Below are 17,931 nucleotides of genomic sequence, written 5' to 3' on the forward strand. Positions count from 1 at the left end.
CATGTGGTAGCATATGCATTGACAGTGTTTAAGGTTAAAAATCTTTTCAAATTAGCTGTCCCTGCTTTGTTCTCATATGTCTAACCTGATTAAATATTTGCTTCTTACTTAACAGATTAGGAGTTAGAGTAAGGAAAATCCCTAATAGGGTGAACCTGATTGTTATTTATGGCACACTGGTAGCAGGCAGTGTTATATCCTTGCAGATGGAAAAATTGGAAGAATGAGTAGGTGTACAGAGAGTTCAAGGATAAAGCAGGTATAGTTTCTCTGAAGGCTCATTAAATCAGGCAAAGTGATAATCATTCATTACTATCAGCTAGACAGAGATTCTTCAGTAGTCTCCAGAGAGGAACAATTACTGGTGACTATTGTTCTATAAAAATCATAGCTCTGAAGATTAGAAGGAATCTGGTGAGTCACCAATTCACCAGAATGCAAATGTTGCCAAATAACTCAGAACAGCCTTTTAAAAGAGTTTTATTCCTTTTTTTTTTTTTTTTTTTTTTTTTTTTTTTTTTTAAAGGAAAGACAGAGAGAAGGAAGGAAGGAAGGAAGAAAGGGAAACAACTTTAAACATTTTCTTGTTTTATTGTATTTTGTTTTTCCGTTTTTTGTTACATGGGCTGGGGCCGGGAATCGAACCGAGGTCCTCCGGCATAGCAGGCAAGCACTTTGCCCGCTGAGCCACCGCGGCCCGCCCCCTATTCCTTTTTAATCGGTGTTGTCCAGAAGCAGTTTTACATTCAATCTTTAATGCTCTTTGGCTGCTTTCACAAGATGCAATTTAAAAGGGTAGTAACCCATCAAGAAGTGTGAGTCATACTTTCTCCCTGTGAAAGTTTTAATTCATTTCCATTCCTTTCTTTCTTCTCCTCTCCTCATCCCCATCAATGATTTAAAAATCCTTCAGTTATGCCCTTATATATCTTGGAAAAGCTGGAATGCTAGGTAACGTTGGGGAACTAGCCTACAAGACTATTTCATAGACTTGCAGAGCTATGAAGAAAGCATAAGTAATGTAAGGAGGCCTGAAAGTGATAGACTATCTCTTGTCTTGCTGCCTTGGGCCTTATTTCCTGCAGGTCTCAGAATCTCCTGTATGTTTGGGCTTTGGCTTTAAAACTTCCCACTCCTTACCTCTCACTTTTATATTGGCCACTTTTATTTCTTCCCTTGATCAAGCACATTTTCATAGATGATGACCAGGATACTTAACATTTATAGTCCAAATTATGATATACAACCTTAGTCATCTTAAAAGAGAAGGTATTAGGTATTTTTACTCCAGCATTTTATTTGAAACAGAAAAACATACAAAAAACAAAAGTTGAAGGGATTTTCCAGTGAGCACCTGCATACCCCCACCTAGGTTCTACAGTTAGCATTTCACTGTACGTGCTTTATTACATACCTATACATCCATCTATTCCTCTACCCATCCATCATTACCATGATGCACTTCATAGTAAGTTGTACACTTTTATATCTCTCCCCCAATATCTCATCATATGTAACATTAGTAGTCACTGCAATTTTTTTCTTTTGAAGTAAATTCACATACAATGAAATACAAATCTTAAATATACTATTTGAATGATTCTGGCAAATACATGGGCTTGTGCAAGAAGATATAGAACATGACCATCATCCCAGAAAGTTCCCTCGTATGCCTTTCCATTAAATCCATTTGTACCTCCCAGAGGCAGCCACTTTTTTTTTCTTGCCCATCAGAGATTAGTTTTACCTATTCTAGAACTTCATATAAATGAACCATATAGTGTATGCTCTTTTATGTGAAGCTTCTTTCACTGAGTATGATGCTTTTGAGTCTCATGTTTCAGTAGTAACCTTTTTATTGCCAAGCAGTATTCAATTGTATACGTAGGTCACTGTTTGATTATCTGTTCTTCTATACAAGTCTTTACTTGTACAAAATAGCTAGAAGTGAAATTGTGGGGTCATACATTTAGTCTTTTTATGAAAAAAATTTTGAAGTGGTTGTACCATTTGTACTTAAACTAGTAATGAATGTTCCATACCCTCACCATCATATGGCATTGTCAGTCTAATTTTAGCCATTCTGATGGGTGTAAAATGGTATCTTGTGGTTTTAATTTGCATTTTCCTGATGAGTAATGTGTTGAGCACTTTATTATGTGCTTTTTCTATTTGTATGTCTTTCCTTTATCAAGTGTCTATTAAAATCTTTTTTTTTTAATTGGGTTGTTGTATATCTTGGATACCAGTCCTTTATCAGATATATATTTTGCAAATACAAAAATCCAGTCTGTAACTTTTCTATTATGTTAATGATACTTTGGAGCAGAAGTTTTTAATTTTGATGTTTAATTTAGAAGGTTTTCTCTTTAACGGTTATTGCTATCTATACTGTCAAGTCGCAAACATATTGTCCTATGTACTCTTCTAGTTATAGTTTTATCATTCATATATTGGCTTATAATCCATCTTGAATTAATTTTTATGTATGATGTGAGATTCCCTTCTTCCCATATGCATATCCAAATGCTCTAACACTATTTGTTTCAAAGCTTTACTTTCCCAATTGGGTTTGTATCAAAGATCAAATGATCACATGGTTGTGGAATTGTGTTCTCTTCTGGTCCATTGATTTATTTTTCAGTCCTTATGCCAGTACTAAACTGCTTTGATTATTAATATATCTTGGTATATACTATATATTTGTGTCTTAAAGTATAATAATTCAAAGTAGTGTAAGTGTTCCAACTTTGTACATTTTTTCAAGGTATTCTAGGTGGTTTGCATTTTTATGTAAAGTTTAAAATCACCTTGTAAATTTTATAAAATGTATAATGAGGTTGGGATTGTGTATAATGCATTGTGGAACGATTTGGAGAGAATTAAGAGTTTAACAATATTTGTTCTTCCAGTCCATGAATATAGTATCTTCCTATTTACTTAGATTTTCTTTAATTTCTCACAGCAATTTTCATTGTAGAGGTTTTGCAAGCCTTTTGTTAAATTTCTTCCAAAGTATTTTTATGATTTTTGATGCTTTAATTAATGGAACTTCTAAAAATTCCATTTTTAAATTGCTTGCAACTAGTAGTATGTAGATACACAGTTCATTTTTGTATATTAATCTTATGTTCTGTTCCCTTACTAAATTCACTACTTAGTTCTAAAAGTTAATTAGTAAGTCCATTAGGATTTTCTTCATAAACAATCATGTCATCTGCAAATACAAGTTCTACACTTTCTTTTTTTTTTGCATAGGCAGACACTTACACTTTCCTTTTGGGCCTGTGTGCTGTGCTGCTTTTTTTTCTTTTTAAGTCTTATTACAATGGCTGGAATCTTCAGTATAGTATTGACTAGAAATAGTGAAAGTGGGCTTCCTTATCTTGTTCCAAATTATACAGGAAGTGTTCACTGTTCAGTACTCTGTGATGTTACTTGTGGGGTTTTTGAGATGCCTTTATCAGATTGAAGAAGTTTGCTGAGAGGTTTTATTATTAACTGATTTATCTGATGCTTTCTCTGTATCTGTTTTAAATGATTACATGATTTTCTATCTTTATTCTGATAATTTAGATTACACTGATGCATTTTCAAACATTAAACTAACTTTGCATACTAAGATAAGCCCTATTTGTTCGTGAAGCATTATTCTTTTTATATTATATTGAATATTCAATATATATTATATTGCTGGATTCAGTATGCTAATACTTTGTAAATGTTTTTTGTAACTTTGCTCATGAGGGATCATCGTGGTCTATAATTTCCTTTTTTGTAATTTCTTTGTCATGTTTGGTATTAGTACTATCCTGGCCTCATAAAACAAATTAAGAACTGTTTCCTTCTCTGTTTTCTAAGTTTGTGTGAAATGTTATTTCTTCTGTAAATATTTGCTAAAACTCACCAGTGAAACCATCTGCCGCTGGAGTTTTCTTTTTGGAAGAGTTTTAGATGATAAATTCAATTCTTTTGATAGATATGAGACTACTCAGATTTTCTGTTTCATCTGTGTCAGTTTTGATTAGGTATATTTTTCAAAGAATATATCTTTTATCCAGGTTGACAAATTTTTTTGTCATTAAATTATTCATAATATTGCCTTATGCTTTTCATGACTGTAAGATCTTAATGATCACCCCTCTTCAGTCGTGATATTGATAGTCTGTATTTTCTTCTTGATCAGTTCTAGTTAGGGAACTCAATTTTGTTGTTCTTTTCCAATAATTAACTTTTGGTTTTGTTCACTTTCTCTGTTGTTTTATCTGTTTTCTTCTTCAGTGATTTCTGCTTTTATTTTTATTATTGGCTTTTACTTTCTAGTGGTTTACTTTGTTCTTCTAAGTAAGGTATAGAGGCTTGGCCAGCATTTTAGACCTTTTATTATTTTCTAATATAAATATTTATAACTGTTTTTAGGCTTTAAATTTGTTTATTATAATTACGGCTTTTATTTTATTATTTTATTAGATAAGTTATGGGTTTACAGAAAATCATGTGTAAAATACAGGGTATCCATATATTACTCTTGTTTAAACGACTTTGCTTTGGTTTGCTGTATTTGTTACAATCAATGAAAGCACATTTTAATAATTATACTATTAACTGTAGTCCATGGTTTAACTTAGGGTTCAGTCCGTTTGGTACAGTTCCATTGATTGTAAGCATCCTTAACTTTTTTTTTTTGACGTGGGCCCGCTCTGACAATCGAACTTGGGTCTCCAGCATGGAGGCGAGAATTCTGTCATTGAGCCACTGTTGCACCGCCTGCATCCTTAACTTTTGACAGTCTATTTAGATTTATTGTGGCACCACTTCACATAAAATATAGAAATATTGCAACCATAGAGGTCCATTTAACACCTCTTTGTCCTTTGCAGTTGTCATATACATTACATTTGCATATATTATAAACTCCATAATATAATGTTTATAATTTTTGCTTTAAAAAGGCATATGTACATGAAAGAACTAAAAGGAACTGTCATTATATTTACCATTTGTGAAGCTGTTCATTCTGTTTTAAAGATCTGAATTTCCATCTGTTTTGTTTTGTTTTGTTTCAGCCTGAAGAGATTCCTTTAACATTTGAGATAGAGGCCTTCCCTTAGGCTAATAAAAGCCCTAAAAATGGGAAATTCATCTATTGCTGTAACTGTTTTTTTTCTCATTGTTGACTCTCCTTCACTTCCTGCCCCCCTCCACACACACTCTCTATCTTCAGGTAGTTGCTTTTTATATTTTATCCAGAGTTTATAGTTGTTATATGCATTACATTTGGTTTGATAGGAGCTTCTCAGTCATACCAGAAGCTGACCACTGTCCCTTTCCCCCCGTCCCTGCATTATTGATTTTGCTATGCCAAATACATTAACATGTAACTTTTTAAAAAATTTAAGCCACGTGACATACGTACTAAATTCAATGTTGAAATTGAAGGAAGATCCAGCTAAAACCCATTATGCCATATACCCCATGTTAGATGCTACAAAAGTCCATCAAGGAAGCCTCACAACTTAATAGTTACTGCAGAGGGAAGCTGAGTATCTGTCGTTGAATTTAATGAATTTTTTTTTTTTTTAATCACTGGCATTGGTTTCCAGTACCCAAGAAAATTAATTTTAATGAATACTTATTATTATCCAATCCCATATAATGTATTTATTTTTTTAATATGGAATGTCTTCTTAAGAAAAAGAGAAAGGATCCCTTGCATCTACTACCCAGTGTCTTAAAGATAGAAGGTACTCACAAATGTGCAGTGAATGCGGTGGGAAGAACTGCATTAAGAATCAAGAGACTTAGCTTCCAGGTTTATTTCTGTAATGATCTTAACAGTATTGCCTGGCTTGAACTACTTAATTGTTTTGTGCTTTAGTTTCTTCATCTATGAAAATGAGGAGAAAGGACTAGACTGCCTCTAAGATTACTTCTTTTTCTGACATCCTGTGATTTGAAGATTTCTATCAAAATGTGAATTTTTGTCTGGAGGACGTGTTTACATGTTAGTTTTCATTTAACATTCGCCTTTTGACTGACAAATTTTCTACAATATGTTTATATATATATAGCCCCTAAATTTGAATGTGGATGTAATATTAAAAGGATACAATATCTCTCATTTTTTTCTCCTCTATTAATAATCTTGTATTGCTCTTAATTCTTCAGCTCTTTGATCAGACTGTAAGAGTTGTTGTTAACTGTTGAGAGTCAGAACCCGAAATGTTAAGCCTTCTAAAATAGCATGATAAGGAGCAGGGGTCCATGATTAGTCTCTAAACTACAATTTCACCAGGTTAATATATCATAGGTAGTTCTCATTTAAAAATCAAAATGCCTTGCCTCTGTTTCTTCAGTTTATGTTGGCACTGTTGTTTTTATACACCCTTCTAACATAACTACCAATATTCAGGAAGCAAACTTGACTACTATCTAAAAAAAGGCGGGGGGGTGGGAGACTAGTTCTTTTTATGTTTTGAGACACAACAAATATCCATTTCAGTAATTCATAAGTCTAGGATATCACTAACAACATTGTGCAGAACATCAGATTTTATTGAAATATTTGCCAGATCTGGTTATAGGAAGAAAAGAAGAAAGTGTTTTGTGTGGCGCTGTTACTGAGGAATAACACTAAAAACCCCAGATGTTAGTGGTAATCCAAACAAATCTTTAACTGTATTTCATTTTTTATCTACCATTATAATTTTCTTTGCAGTTTTGTTTGAATGGCTTGAGTTTGAGGTAGAAGGATGTACATGAAGGAAATGTTCCTTAGGCCTTTTAGGAATTTGAGCCTAGCACTCTAGTGAGAATTCAATCAGGACTAGGTTAAGGCACATCCAATTTTATTAATGACAGGAGTTTTGAAAGAGTTGCACACATTGATAGTAGAGAGAGATATTCTCTTGGATGCCACAGCGTTCTTAGAGTGAATCAAAGATGGCTTCTAGAAGATAATAGGGAGTTTAATATCATTGTGCTCTCTTCCTTCAGTATTTTCATAGTTGGCACAAGGAAATAAAAGTAATGATAGATTTCACTTTTGTAGGTTACCATCTTCCTTAGAGAAATAGAAGTAGGCTTCCCAAGAAATAATTTATATCCATTTATATTTCTGCAAGTTCTAGCTCTCTGTTCTTTAGTGGTCCTTGGTTTTCTGTGTGTCTTATCCCTAAAGCTAGATTGTTAAGGATCTCTGAGATAAGAACTATTGTATTTTTTTGTTTTCTGTAAAGTACTTGACCTAGCACCTTCTAGGTTGACTGTAAGAGGAAAGATAATCAGTACAGTTATTTAGTGGCTGCTATGGGAGTGTGTCCCCAATTATTCCTAGTTCATTTATTCATTCTTCACACTCATATTTTTAAAATACAAATTTTTATTTTTGAAATTTGATTTCTGGTTATAGTGGAAAAGGAAGCTAATTCTTGATTTTATAAATTGTAGACTTGGTGAAAAGTCTTTTACCTTACTCTCTTCTTTTTTTTCCTCCCATTTATTTAACATGATTCTAAAATATGGAGTGGGAAATAAGTCATGCAGACGGTTTTCACTTATGTGAAAAATGGCTGCTAGAAATTGAAATGTAGGGTTTTCACAGTTGAATTCACTGCTTTCAAGGAGAGTATGATTGCAGTATACTATAGGAGAATAATAATAATGATGATGTTGGTAACATTACTATATGCTAATTCAGTCACATCAACCCTGTGCAGTGGATACTATTATTATCATCATTTTGCAGATAAAAGAAACCAAAGCACAGAGAAGTTAATAGTACTCCCGTTTGCAGAGTTAGGAAAAATCAGGGCCAGGATTTGAACTTAGGCAGTCTGGCTCCAGAGCCCATGCACTTAACCACAGTCTTACACTGGGAGAACTAAAAGAAGACAGTCCTTTGAATGAGAGTACATACTGTAATTGTGGCAAGTTGTTTATTTTTATATTTATTCTACAGGTATTCTGAGAGAAGTCTCACAAAGTGTATTGGAATTACTATTGAGACCAGACCAGATTATTGCATGAAGCGGCATTTAAGTGACATGTTGACCTATGGCTGCACAAGACTGGAGATTGGGGTGCAGAGTGTGTATGAAGATGTGGCCAGAGATACCAACAGGTTAAGTGGTGGCAGATGATCTTGTGCAAACCTTCTCTGCTCCTAATGATTTTAATTCTGCATCCATGTCTATCTTTTCCTCCTTCCTACTAATAGTAGAAAAAGAAGTATTCCTTCATTTCTTCTCTCTGTGCTCTTAATTGCATTCCTTCTATCTTGCATTTTAAAACTTTCTCTACTGGCTCTTTTCCAATAGCTTATAAACATGCTCACGTCTCTCTCTGTTCTTGTCATAAACAGCCTTTCTCTAATAGAAAACAAGAATCCAGGGTTCAGGGTCAGTAATTTAAAGGAAAGAAGGCTGGGGAAATGGGAAAAAAGAAGATAATTTGAACAAAAAGGAAGTTGGCATAAGGTGTGAGAGACTGGTTTTTGTGAAACAGATGGTAGTTGAAGAAAGTTGAGAGAAAGGTTGTGAGGCAGTGGGTATACACTTTGCAAATGGAGATACACAAGAGTGTAAGGAAGGAAAAAATAGTATTATAGCTAAAGGGGTTGGTTGAACCATATGAATTTCTCTTCCCTCTGGATACGTAATTGAGTTGAGGAGAAATATACATGTGAAAGGTTACCTGCATGAGGAACTTTATGATTAATTACTAAATTAGTGAAAAATAAAAGACTCCAGGAATTTATTAGGCAGCAGAGATCAGTGACCTTGAAGGTAAAGTCAGGGTTCCGGGGGTAAGTAGGTGTTAAATTGCACTTTAAAGGCTACTTTACTTTAGTAGCATTTCGGTAGACATGATTGGGGTTGAGCTGAGAGAAAGACGTAAAGGTAACCTAGGGAAACACACTGTTTGAGATTTTAGAAATGACCACTGAAAATACCAGGCTAAGGGGATTGGAAGTTTGCCTTTAGGTATTGGAAATCTATTGAACACTTTTGAGCATAGGGAAGAATCTCATGGCTATTATGCTTGAGAAAGATTAATACGAAGAGATTGTGTTCATGTACAGGAAGACTAAAATTGGGAACTGGTTGGTCTGCAGTAATAGATATTATGTTAGAGAGGTGCCTGTGGAGATGGAAAAAGAGAGTTTCTTAAAGGACAGGGAAGCTTTTAATGAAAGTGACCATCTAATCTGAGACTTAAAGGAAAAATATTAAATCTATTTTGTACTACAGGTTCACTCTTTGCTCTACAAATAACTTCACAAGATCTTTAAAGGAAAGAGCATAGAAAGCTGATGCATTTGCATGGTTTTGAGTTCAATTTTTTTTAAAAATATATCTTTATGTTAGTAAGCTTATTTTGACTGATGATGTTAAGCTGAATAATTTTAGTTTACACTCACTCTTACTAGCCTGGTCATCTCCTTTCAGAACTTTAATTAAGTGTATAAAGGAATTTCTGAGAAACATCTTAAAATTAAAATGCCTCACCTCCAAGGATTCTCAGAGATGGGCATATAAAAAATAACTTCATAAGATATGATTCTTAGTTACAGAATTTCTGTTACATGTTTTAGAGAATATTTGCCCTCTTCTCTTATATTATCTTTTTTGCCCATTTATTTGTGTAACAGGTAGTGAATTTCTTTCCTCAGGGGCCATACTGTAAAGGCAGTATGTGAGTCATTTCACCTGGCCAAAGATTCTGGTTTCAAAGTTGTAGCTCATATGATGCCTGATCTGCCAAATGTGGGACTAGAAAGAGACATTGAACAGTTTACAGTAAGTTACCTTAAACCAATCTAATTTAGAATGCTTCTGCTTGCTTCTTCTATCCTCTCTGCTCTTTCTGTTTGCTTGCTTACTGTTAATTGTTTTCCATTGTAAAAGCAGTATATCCTCATTATAAAATACTGGAAATACAGAAGAGAAGGAGTTGTCATAACATAGCCCCAACACCAGACAAAATCCTGACATTTTAATATATTCTGTTCCAGTGTTTTTATATGCTTAGGCTTTTTGAAGGTGAGGTTGTTTATCCACATATAGACACAAACACACCTAAACTTACATATAAATATAGGTAATTTTTTCAATTGCTTTTTCACTTAACATATTATAACAAGCATTTATCCATGTTGAGAACTGGCCTCTGTTAACTTGTTAACATATTTAAATGTCTTGTTTTTATTGAATGAGTAGACTATGGTTTGCTTAATCATGAAATATTACCATTTTTTCAAAATTTAGGATATTTATACTTTTTGATATTATAATTAACACTGCAGTCAACAACTTTATCCAAAACTTTTCATAGTATATAGGATTATTTCTTTAATATAAGTTTTCTGCAGAATTATCAGATATAAACATTTTAAGAATCCCAGACTATTTCTGAGTTGCTTATCAGAGGGTTGTACTGGTTTACACTCATTTCAGCAGGGTTATCTTTTCCCCAAAATAATTTTCTTCTGTGTATGTATATCCTGTTGCTGCACATAAACATACATAATACACACGCACATGTACATATATTTCGGTCTTTGCTAATTTAGTGGATATAAGTGCCATTTTAATTTGCATTTTATAATTGCAGTAGTATATTTCATCTTTTTGGAATTGTGTTTTTTTTTCCTTTTTAGGATGTAGTATATTAATTTATATGAGAATTTTAGATAAGGACATTAATGGGTTTGTTATTTTTTTAATCTGTTGCAAATATTTACCCCATTCTACCATTGGCCTTTTACTTTACTTCTTCTTTTTCCCCCTTGATGATTTCTTCAGATGCTTCTAAACTTAGAAATGCCTTTCTCCTTCAGGATTTCATTAAACGTATATTTTCTTTTTCTTCCAGCCTTTCTATTATTTGAATGTTAATATCTAGTTCTGTTTGTTTTTCAGGTTTTCATGGCTTCTTTATCCCTGTTAGCTTTGTTTGGGAAAATGAGAAGGTGGATTCAGATTAGGTGGAAAATGGCTTGCAAACATCCTCTTTGTGGATGGCTATAGAATATTAAAGACTTGATGAAGTTTAAGATATAATTGTTACAGAGAAAATCACACACAATTCCCGCAGAATATCTCTAAACCAAATGGTGCACTCAGTATACAGCATTTAAGAATGTGATAGAAATCAGTGAGAGAGATCAAAAGCATCTATAGTTAGATTTCCTTGAAATGCGAGTTAAAGAACACTTAACAAGAATAACGGAGTGGAAGATAAAATGGATTTTGGCTTTCATGGTTCACAAGGTATAGAACATTGCTATTGTCTATACAGATGTTAATGCCAAGGTGAGGATCAGAGGCAACTGTAAATTCTGTCATCATTCCTGCATTTACATATCATGCAGAAAGATAAGAGGAAATCATCAGTGCAAAGTAATGGAAAAAAGAATGACTGTTAAACCCTCCTTATTGTATTCAGATAAAGAAATAAGCAGCCAACTGGAACGATATAGTACAAGAAATGAATATGCCAAAAATAGATGAATTAGATGTGTTGTTCAGAGTTCAGATAACAACTAGACATTGTGTATCCCAGATTTGGGATGATACCACTTGGCCTAAGGACAAAATAGACATATCCAGGAGCCAGCTACCTTTTTCTGTAAAGGGCCATATAGTAAATATTTTACATTTTGTAGACCAGATTATCTCTCCCACAACTTTTTAAAAATTTAAACAATTAAATATATTACATTATTAGAAGAGGGTACAGTCTGGAGATGAAGGCAGACATTAAAATATGCATAATAATTTTAATTATTAACTATGTTGTAATTAATTATAATTAAATAATTATTTAATTATGAAGTATAGGGGTTAATGGAATTTTTTTTTTTTTGGTGGTATAGCTATTATTTGAAGGTCAGGGAGGCCTTTCTGAAGAAGTGGCATTCAAACTGAGATCTGAAAGGTAAATAGTGAAAAGGTGATGATCTTTCCAGTTAGAGAAAATTGTCTTTGTAAAGGCTGAAGTGAGGGGTTGCATCAAATGAGATGAGAGTGAGAGGGGCTGAATTGTGGAGGGACTTACAGTCTGAACACAAATGCTTGTCCCAGTCATTTATTAATTTTAAAAAGGAAGTTTCTGTTCTTTCTGCATACCCTCCCTTGATGGAAAGGAAAGGAAGGTGATAGCACAAGGGCTTGCTGTGTATGTGAGAGAAGCTGACCCAGGATTGAAAATTCAGTATGGATGACTGCCATATAACTATTGATGGATTAATTTTTTATTCTCATTCACAGGAGTTTTTTGAGAACCCTGCTTTTCGTCCTGATGGTTTGAAACTCTACCCTACTCTCGTGATTCGTGGAACAGGGCTTTATGAGCTATGGAAATCAGGAAGATATAAGAGTTATTCTCCTAGTGACCTGGTAGAATTGGTGGCTCGGATCCTAGCCCTTGTACCTCCATGGACTCGAGTGTACAGAGTACAGAGGTAGTATATCATCTTTAATTCCAAAAGTAATTGATGACTAGTGTTATTTATAGCTTTTTATGGGAATAGTCTGATTTTATACTGAGGGTTTTAAATTTTTTAAATTAAAAATGGGGAATATCTGGAATGCTATCTGTAAATAAAGAGGGATGAAAATGAAAGGACAGCATGTCCAAACTAGTTTGCCCATATCATATTTATTCATGTATTCATCTGTCCATTCATTCATAAGCCAGGAGATGGACTGAGGATGGTAAATATGCACAATACTTGCTTCTAAGGAATTTATGACCTAGATCAGGATTTCCTCTTCGGGTCAGCTTCAGTGTAGATATTGGTTGTGGAAGGAGGAAATTTAGCTATGGGTATGTTATCCCTGTTCTAGAACTTCTAAATGAAAAAGAAAAAGTAGCAATAATCATTCTTGATAGTTATCAGTGTAAATGTGGAAAAAGTGGAATAAACCTGATGACATGAAAAAAATAAAATAATTTTAGCACTTTTCTTAGGAGAGAAAAAGTAAGATCTCATTTGCAGTCACACGCCTGTTTTATTTATTTATTTTACTAGAGAAATGATATAACTTTGAAGAAAAATTGTAGGAACCACAAATTTACTTAAGTTATATATCTACAATACTAACTAAACTATTCCTGTATTTGCTGGTCATTAGGCACATTCCCAACACCCCAAGAAAAATGACCCAGGTTCCGTTATTACAAATCCAAATCCAAAAGGTGACTTACAAATGCCTGTGTATTCAGCTGCTATGACTGGTAACCCATGACCACAGCAGTTGTGTTAAAAATAATATAAAACAATAAATACTAAAAAGCAGAAATTATCACATACTAAAGAAATATTATCAATGATATAAAATAATGAATTTGCCTAAAGGGTGAAAGACACCATACCTTCTTCACAATATATTGACTTCTTAATTTTTAAATTATTTGCCTAATTCTAGGATCTAAATTGCCTATATGATCTTGATTTTTGAAATACGCCTAAGACTGCTAAGGACATGTTGAATAGAAAGTTAAGCTGTTAAAAGTATATGCATTGTTCTTCCCTTTCTTCTTCAACCCTTCCTGAAAAATTTAGACCAAAAGATAATGAGCAACATAGGCATCCACATGGGGGCTGTAGGGACCCACAGGGGCCCAAAGCAGGGTGAGGAGGACGTCCAACTGGAAGCAACAGTGGCGTTGGAGCCTATGTGGGCTGTTGGGGCCTGGATATGTTGCAGAAGATTTTTCCACAGAGAGGTGGTCTGGCACAAGATGTCAGAACTGAGTAGGGTGAAGAGACTGTCTACAGAAATGGGGAGAAGGGGAATCAGCAACAAGATTGGTGTTGTAGGGGCATTGATCAGGTAAATAGATATATAAGGCTAATGGAAGCTAGGATTTTCGTAAGTTAGAGCTCATTTCCAAAAACTTTTAAATTAATACAGTAGAAAACAAAGATGCAATAGATAGCATTAAGAGAGACAAAAGAAAAAATCACTGACAATTTAACTGACTTGGACACCCAGAGAATAGTGAAGATTCTACTCCCCGGCTATCAGAGCATGGCAACAAACTTCACAGAATAGGTACAAATTTCACATCTATAGATAACAGTTTTCTTACCAAAAGTAGCAAGACATAGTTCATACAAGCAGATGAAGAATTTAAGTCATCATCCTACATTTTCAGCTTTAAATTTCTTAACAACTGTACCTGTAAGTTAAAAACGACAGAACATCACTATAACATTAAAGCTTAATTTTAGAAACTTAATTGAAAAACCACTGTGGTGCTTTATTGTGACCAATCACCAGCTGAGAATTAAGAACATCAAGAAAGCAAAATCAGCAAATATAATATCTATGGAAAAATGTAAAGGGCCATGACATGAAGAATTAACATGTATATAACATAACCAAAAGGTTCTATGAAAAGGAAGGCATGACAGTATGGATAAGCAACATGTAGCTTATTAAGGAGACCTCCCTCTTCTTAACTCTTCTGTTAACCCTGTTAATGGTTCCGTTCTTTGGAGATCTGGTCAGTAAGAATCCATAAACTGATTCCAGGAGGCTGCACCATCAGTTATGTGTCTCTATCAATACATGACTTAGAGGGTTAATGACGGGAAGGAGTATATTAAGCTTAAGATTTTAAAGTGATGCTCTATTACTTCACAAATGTGTGAGTGAATTGAAATTTAATGAAATACTGTAAAGTAAGAGGTAATGGTGAAATAACCTTAAAAACATAGTAATGTCCTTGCTGAGTCTGAGGGTAATTTATTATTTGAAAATAGTGATAACTCAGTTGGTGAAGGGAGTCATTTGGATTCTAGCTTTGATGTCAAGACATCTATATTCTGGGATTTATAATATACTTTTCTTTGAATCTGATCACTTTCTAGTTCTTTTTTTAAGTACAAAGATTAAAATCTTTATTATAGCATTTTTGATGTTTTTAATATAGCTATGGTTTTTTTTAGTTTACAAGTTTCCGTTAGAATTCCTTCTCATTCTGTTTTTTTTTTTTTATGTAGCTTGCTGTGGACTAATATTCAGTAATCATTGGTTTTTCCATAAGCACTAACAGAATTCTTCAAATATATTGCGTTTCTTTTTGTTTTGTATTGGATATTACTGAACTGTTACTGTGGCCACCTGCATAAGAGCTCATTCAGATTTATCATATTTTGCTATTTGCTTTTTAGCCATTTTTATTCACATATTTTCTGTGTACTGCATAAAAAATTTCAGATTTATTTTATACTGTAAAGTACTTTTTTAAAAAAATATTCACTGAAATTCTAGACTTAAGCTTTTGTATTAGTGAAGGTATAGTATGGTATTTCATTTACTAGTAAATTTAATGAGTTTTTGGGTTCTGCTATGTACCAGCTTTTATTGATCTCAGTGTAATTTATTTTTTGAGCATACATGATTATATACTTTTTCTAACAGTTTGTAAAATATTACTAATTATCCAGAATCTGTTTTCATCCTAATTTCTTGCTATGCAGTGCTATATTTACATGAAAAAGATAATACTTGTAAAACTACGTTAAAGTCACCTACATGTACTAATAAAAGACTTACATTATCTTTCCCCACAATTTCCAGATGTAATTGGGATCCATGCTACGCAACAGTGAATTTTGTACACTGACAAATATGCTTTTTACATTTTTGCATTCCAGTATCTGTAGAATAATCTTCATTATTATAATGTTTAATACAATTTTATTAATTGTAATGGAAGTGAGAAAGTGTTACCGGACAGAGGCCATGGATTCTTCTGCCCATTGTACTCAATAACCAATTCCTGAGACACCAGGGTTTCAAAAAGAGAAAGAGTTTATTGCTAGGTTTGTAGTAAGAGAGCAGACAGCCCAAAATCTGTCACCCTGAACTGCAGTAATTCGGGTAGTTTTGTTAGAGAAAAGGTGGGCATGGTTTAGGGTAATGAGCACCGTGGCCCCAGATGATGTAACTAGCAGTATTCTGATTGTTGAGCATGTGCAGATTGATTACATGCTTAGTCACAGAATGTATGAAAGAAAATGGCGGAACGGGGTCTAAGTGACTTGTAGGTTTAAGTCAGCCACTGCCTATGTCAGGTGAGCCCACTTTGGTTAGATGCAGTTCTCGGTTATCAAGATAACTTTGTGGGTGGGTTAGTTCTGGGCTTACCCAAGACCCTTCATTAACAAACATTAGGGGCTATCTTTAGTGATTGTAAGACTCTAAAGTTCAAAAACTGGATAACTAGGAACAAGATGAAGGTTATTCGCAAGGTTTTTACAATCACAGGAACAGAAGATAAATATACAACCATTATCAGAGATCAAGACAGCTAGATTGTAATTCAGAGATTTCAGATATTTCCCTGTCTACTCTAATATGCCAGAAAGCAAAAAGGCATATTTATATAACGATTCAGTAATTAAAGTCGTCCCTTAAATCCTGATTTCTTGGTTACAAAACGGGCCCTCTTTTTTTCTCATGGATATGGATATCCAGTTTTCCCAGCACGATTTGTTGAAGAGACTTTTCTGTCACAGTTGAGTGAATGTGGGATTCTTGTCAAAAATCAGTTGACCATGGATCGAAGAGTTTATTTCTGAGTTTTCAATTCAATTCCATTGAGCAATATGTCTAGCTTTATACCAGTACCATGCTGTTTGTACCACTGTGGCTTTGTAATATGTTTTTAAATCAGGATGTTTGTCTTCCAACATCTTTCTTGTTTTTCAATATGTTTTGTCTATTTGAGGCCCCCTTAACCCAATTTGGTAATTAGCTTTTCCATTTCTGCAAAGTAGGCTGTTAGAATTTTGATTGGTTATGCATTGAACCAGTAGATCAATTTGAGTAGAATTGATTTCTTAATGATATTTAATCTTTTAATCCATGATTTAGGTCTTCTTTGATTTCTTTTAGCAATATTTTATAGTTTTCTGTGTACAAGTCCTTTACATCCTTGGTTAAATTTATTCCTAAATATTTGGTTCTTTTAGTTGCTGTTGTAAATGGATTTCTTAATTACCTCCTCAGATAACTCATTATTAATGTATAGAAATACTACTGATTTTGTGTGTGTGTGTGAACAACAAACACACATTGTTGACATACAAACATTCTTGATATGGTTACAATCAGTGGCTCACAGTATCATCACATAGCTGTGTATTCATCACGAGCATCATTTTTTTGAACATTTGCATCTTCCCAGCAAAAGAAAGAAAAAACTCATATGTACCATACCCCTTACCCCCCCTCATTGATCACTAACATTTCAGTGTATTCAATTTCTTTTAACCTTTATTCCCCCTTTTATTTGTTTATTTCTTATCTATATTTTTTACTCATCTGTCCATACTGTAGATAAAAGGAGCATCGGACACAAGGTTTTCACAATCACACAGTCACATTGTAAAAGCTGTTTCTTTATACAGTTGTCTTCAAGAATCAAGGCTACAGGAACACGGCTCAACAGTTTCAGGTGCTTCCTTCCGGTCACTCCAATACACCATAAACTAAAAAGGGATATCTATATAATGCATAAGAATAACCTCCAGTATAACCTCTTAACTCTGTTTGAAATCTCTCAGCCTCTGAAACTTTATTTTGTCTCATTCTCTCTTCCCTCTTTTGGGGGAAAAAAAATTTTTGTCAAAGGCTTTCTCGATCCCTTGATGCTAGGTCCCGGCTCATCCGGGCAGTTCTGTCCCACATTGACAGAAAGATTTACACCCCTGGGAGTCATGTGTCACTTAGCAGGGAGGGGTTAGAGAGAGAGCAACCACATCTGAGCAACAAAAGAGAGTCTCTGGGGGTGACTCTTAGGCCTAATTTAAATATACTTAGCCTATCACTTGCAGGAATAAGTTTCATAGGGGCAAACCCCAAGATTGATGATGCCATTGTTGATCTTGTATCCTGCCACTTTGCTGAA

The 17,931-nt window shown here is 34.0% G+C and overlaps 1 protein-coding gene across 1 annotated transcript in view; it reads left to right on the forward strand.

The window, feature by feature from the left end:
• ELP3 (elongator acetyltransferase complex subunit 3) overlaps positions 1-17,931 on the forward strand; it is a 145,085-nt gene that overhangs the window by 47,762 nt on the left and 79,392 nt on the right. The window contains exons 8-10 of the mRNA XM_077152883.1: positions 7,961-8,122; positions 9,674-9,800; positions 12,273-12,466. Of these exons, the coding sequence (XP_077008998.1) occupies positions 7,961-8,122; positions 9,674-9,800; positions 12,273-12,466 (483 nt within the window). The remainder of the gene's footprint in view (positions 1-7,960; positions 8,123-9,673; positions 9,801-12,272; positions 12,467-17,931) is intronic.

This window comes from Tamandua tetradactyla, chromosome 3, assembly GCF_023851605.1.
Source record: "Tamandua tetradactyla isolate mTamTet1 chromosome 3, mTamTet1.pri, whole genome shotgun sequence".
In the NCBI taxonomy this organism is placed as follows: domain Eukaryota; kingdom Metazoa; phylum Chordata; class Mammalia; order Pilosa; family Myrmecophagidae; genus Tamandua; species Tamandua tetradactyla.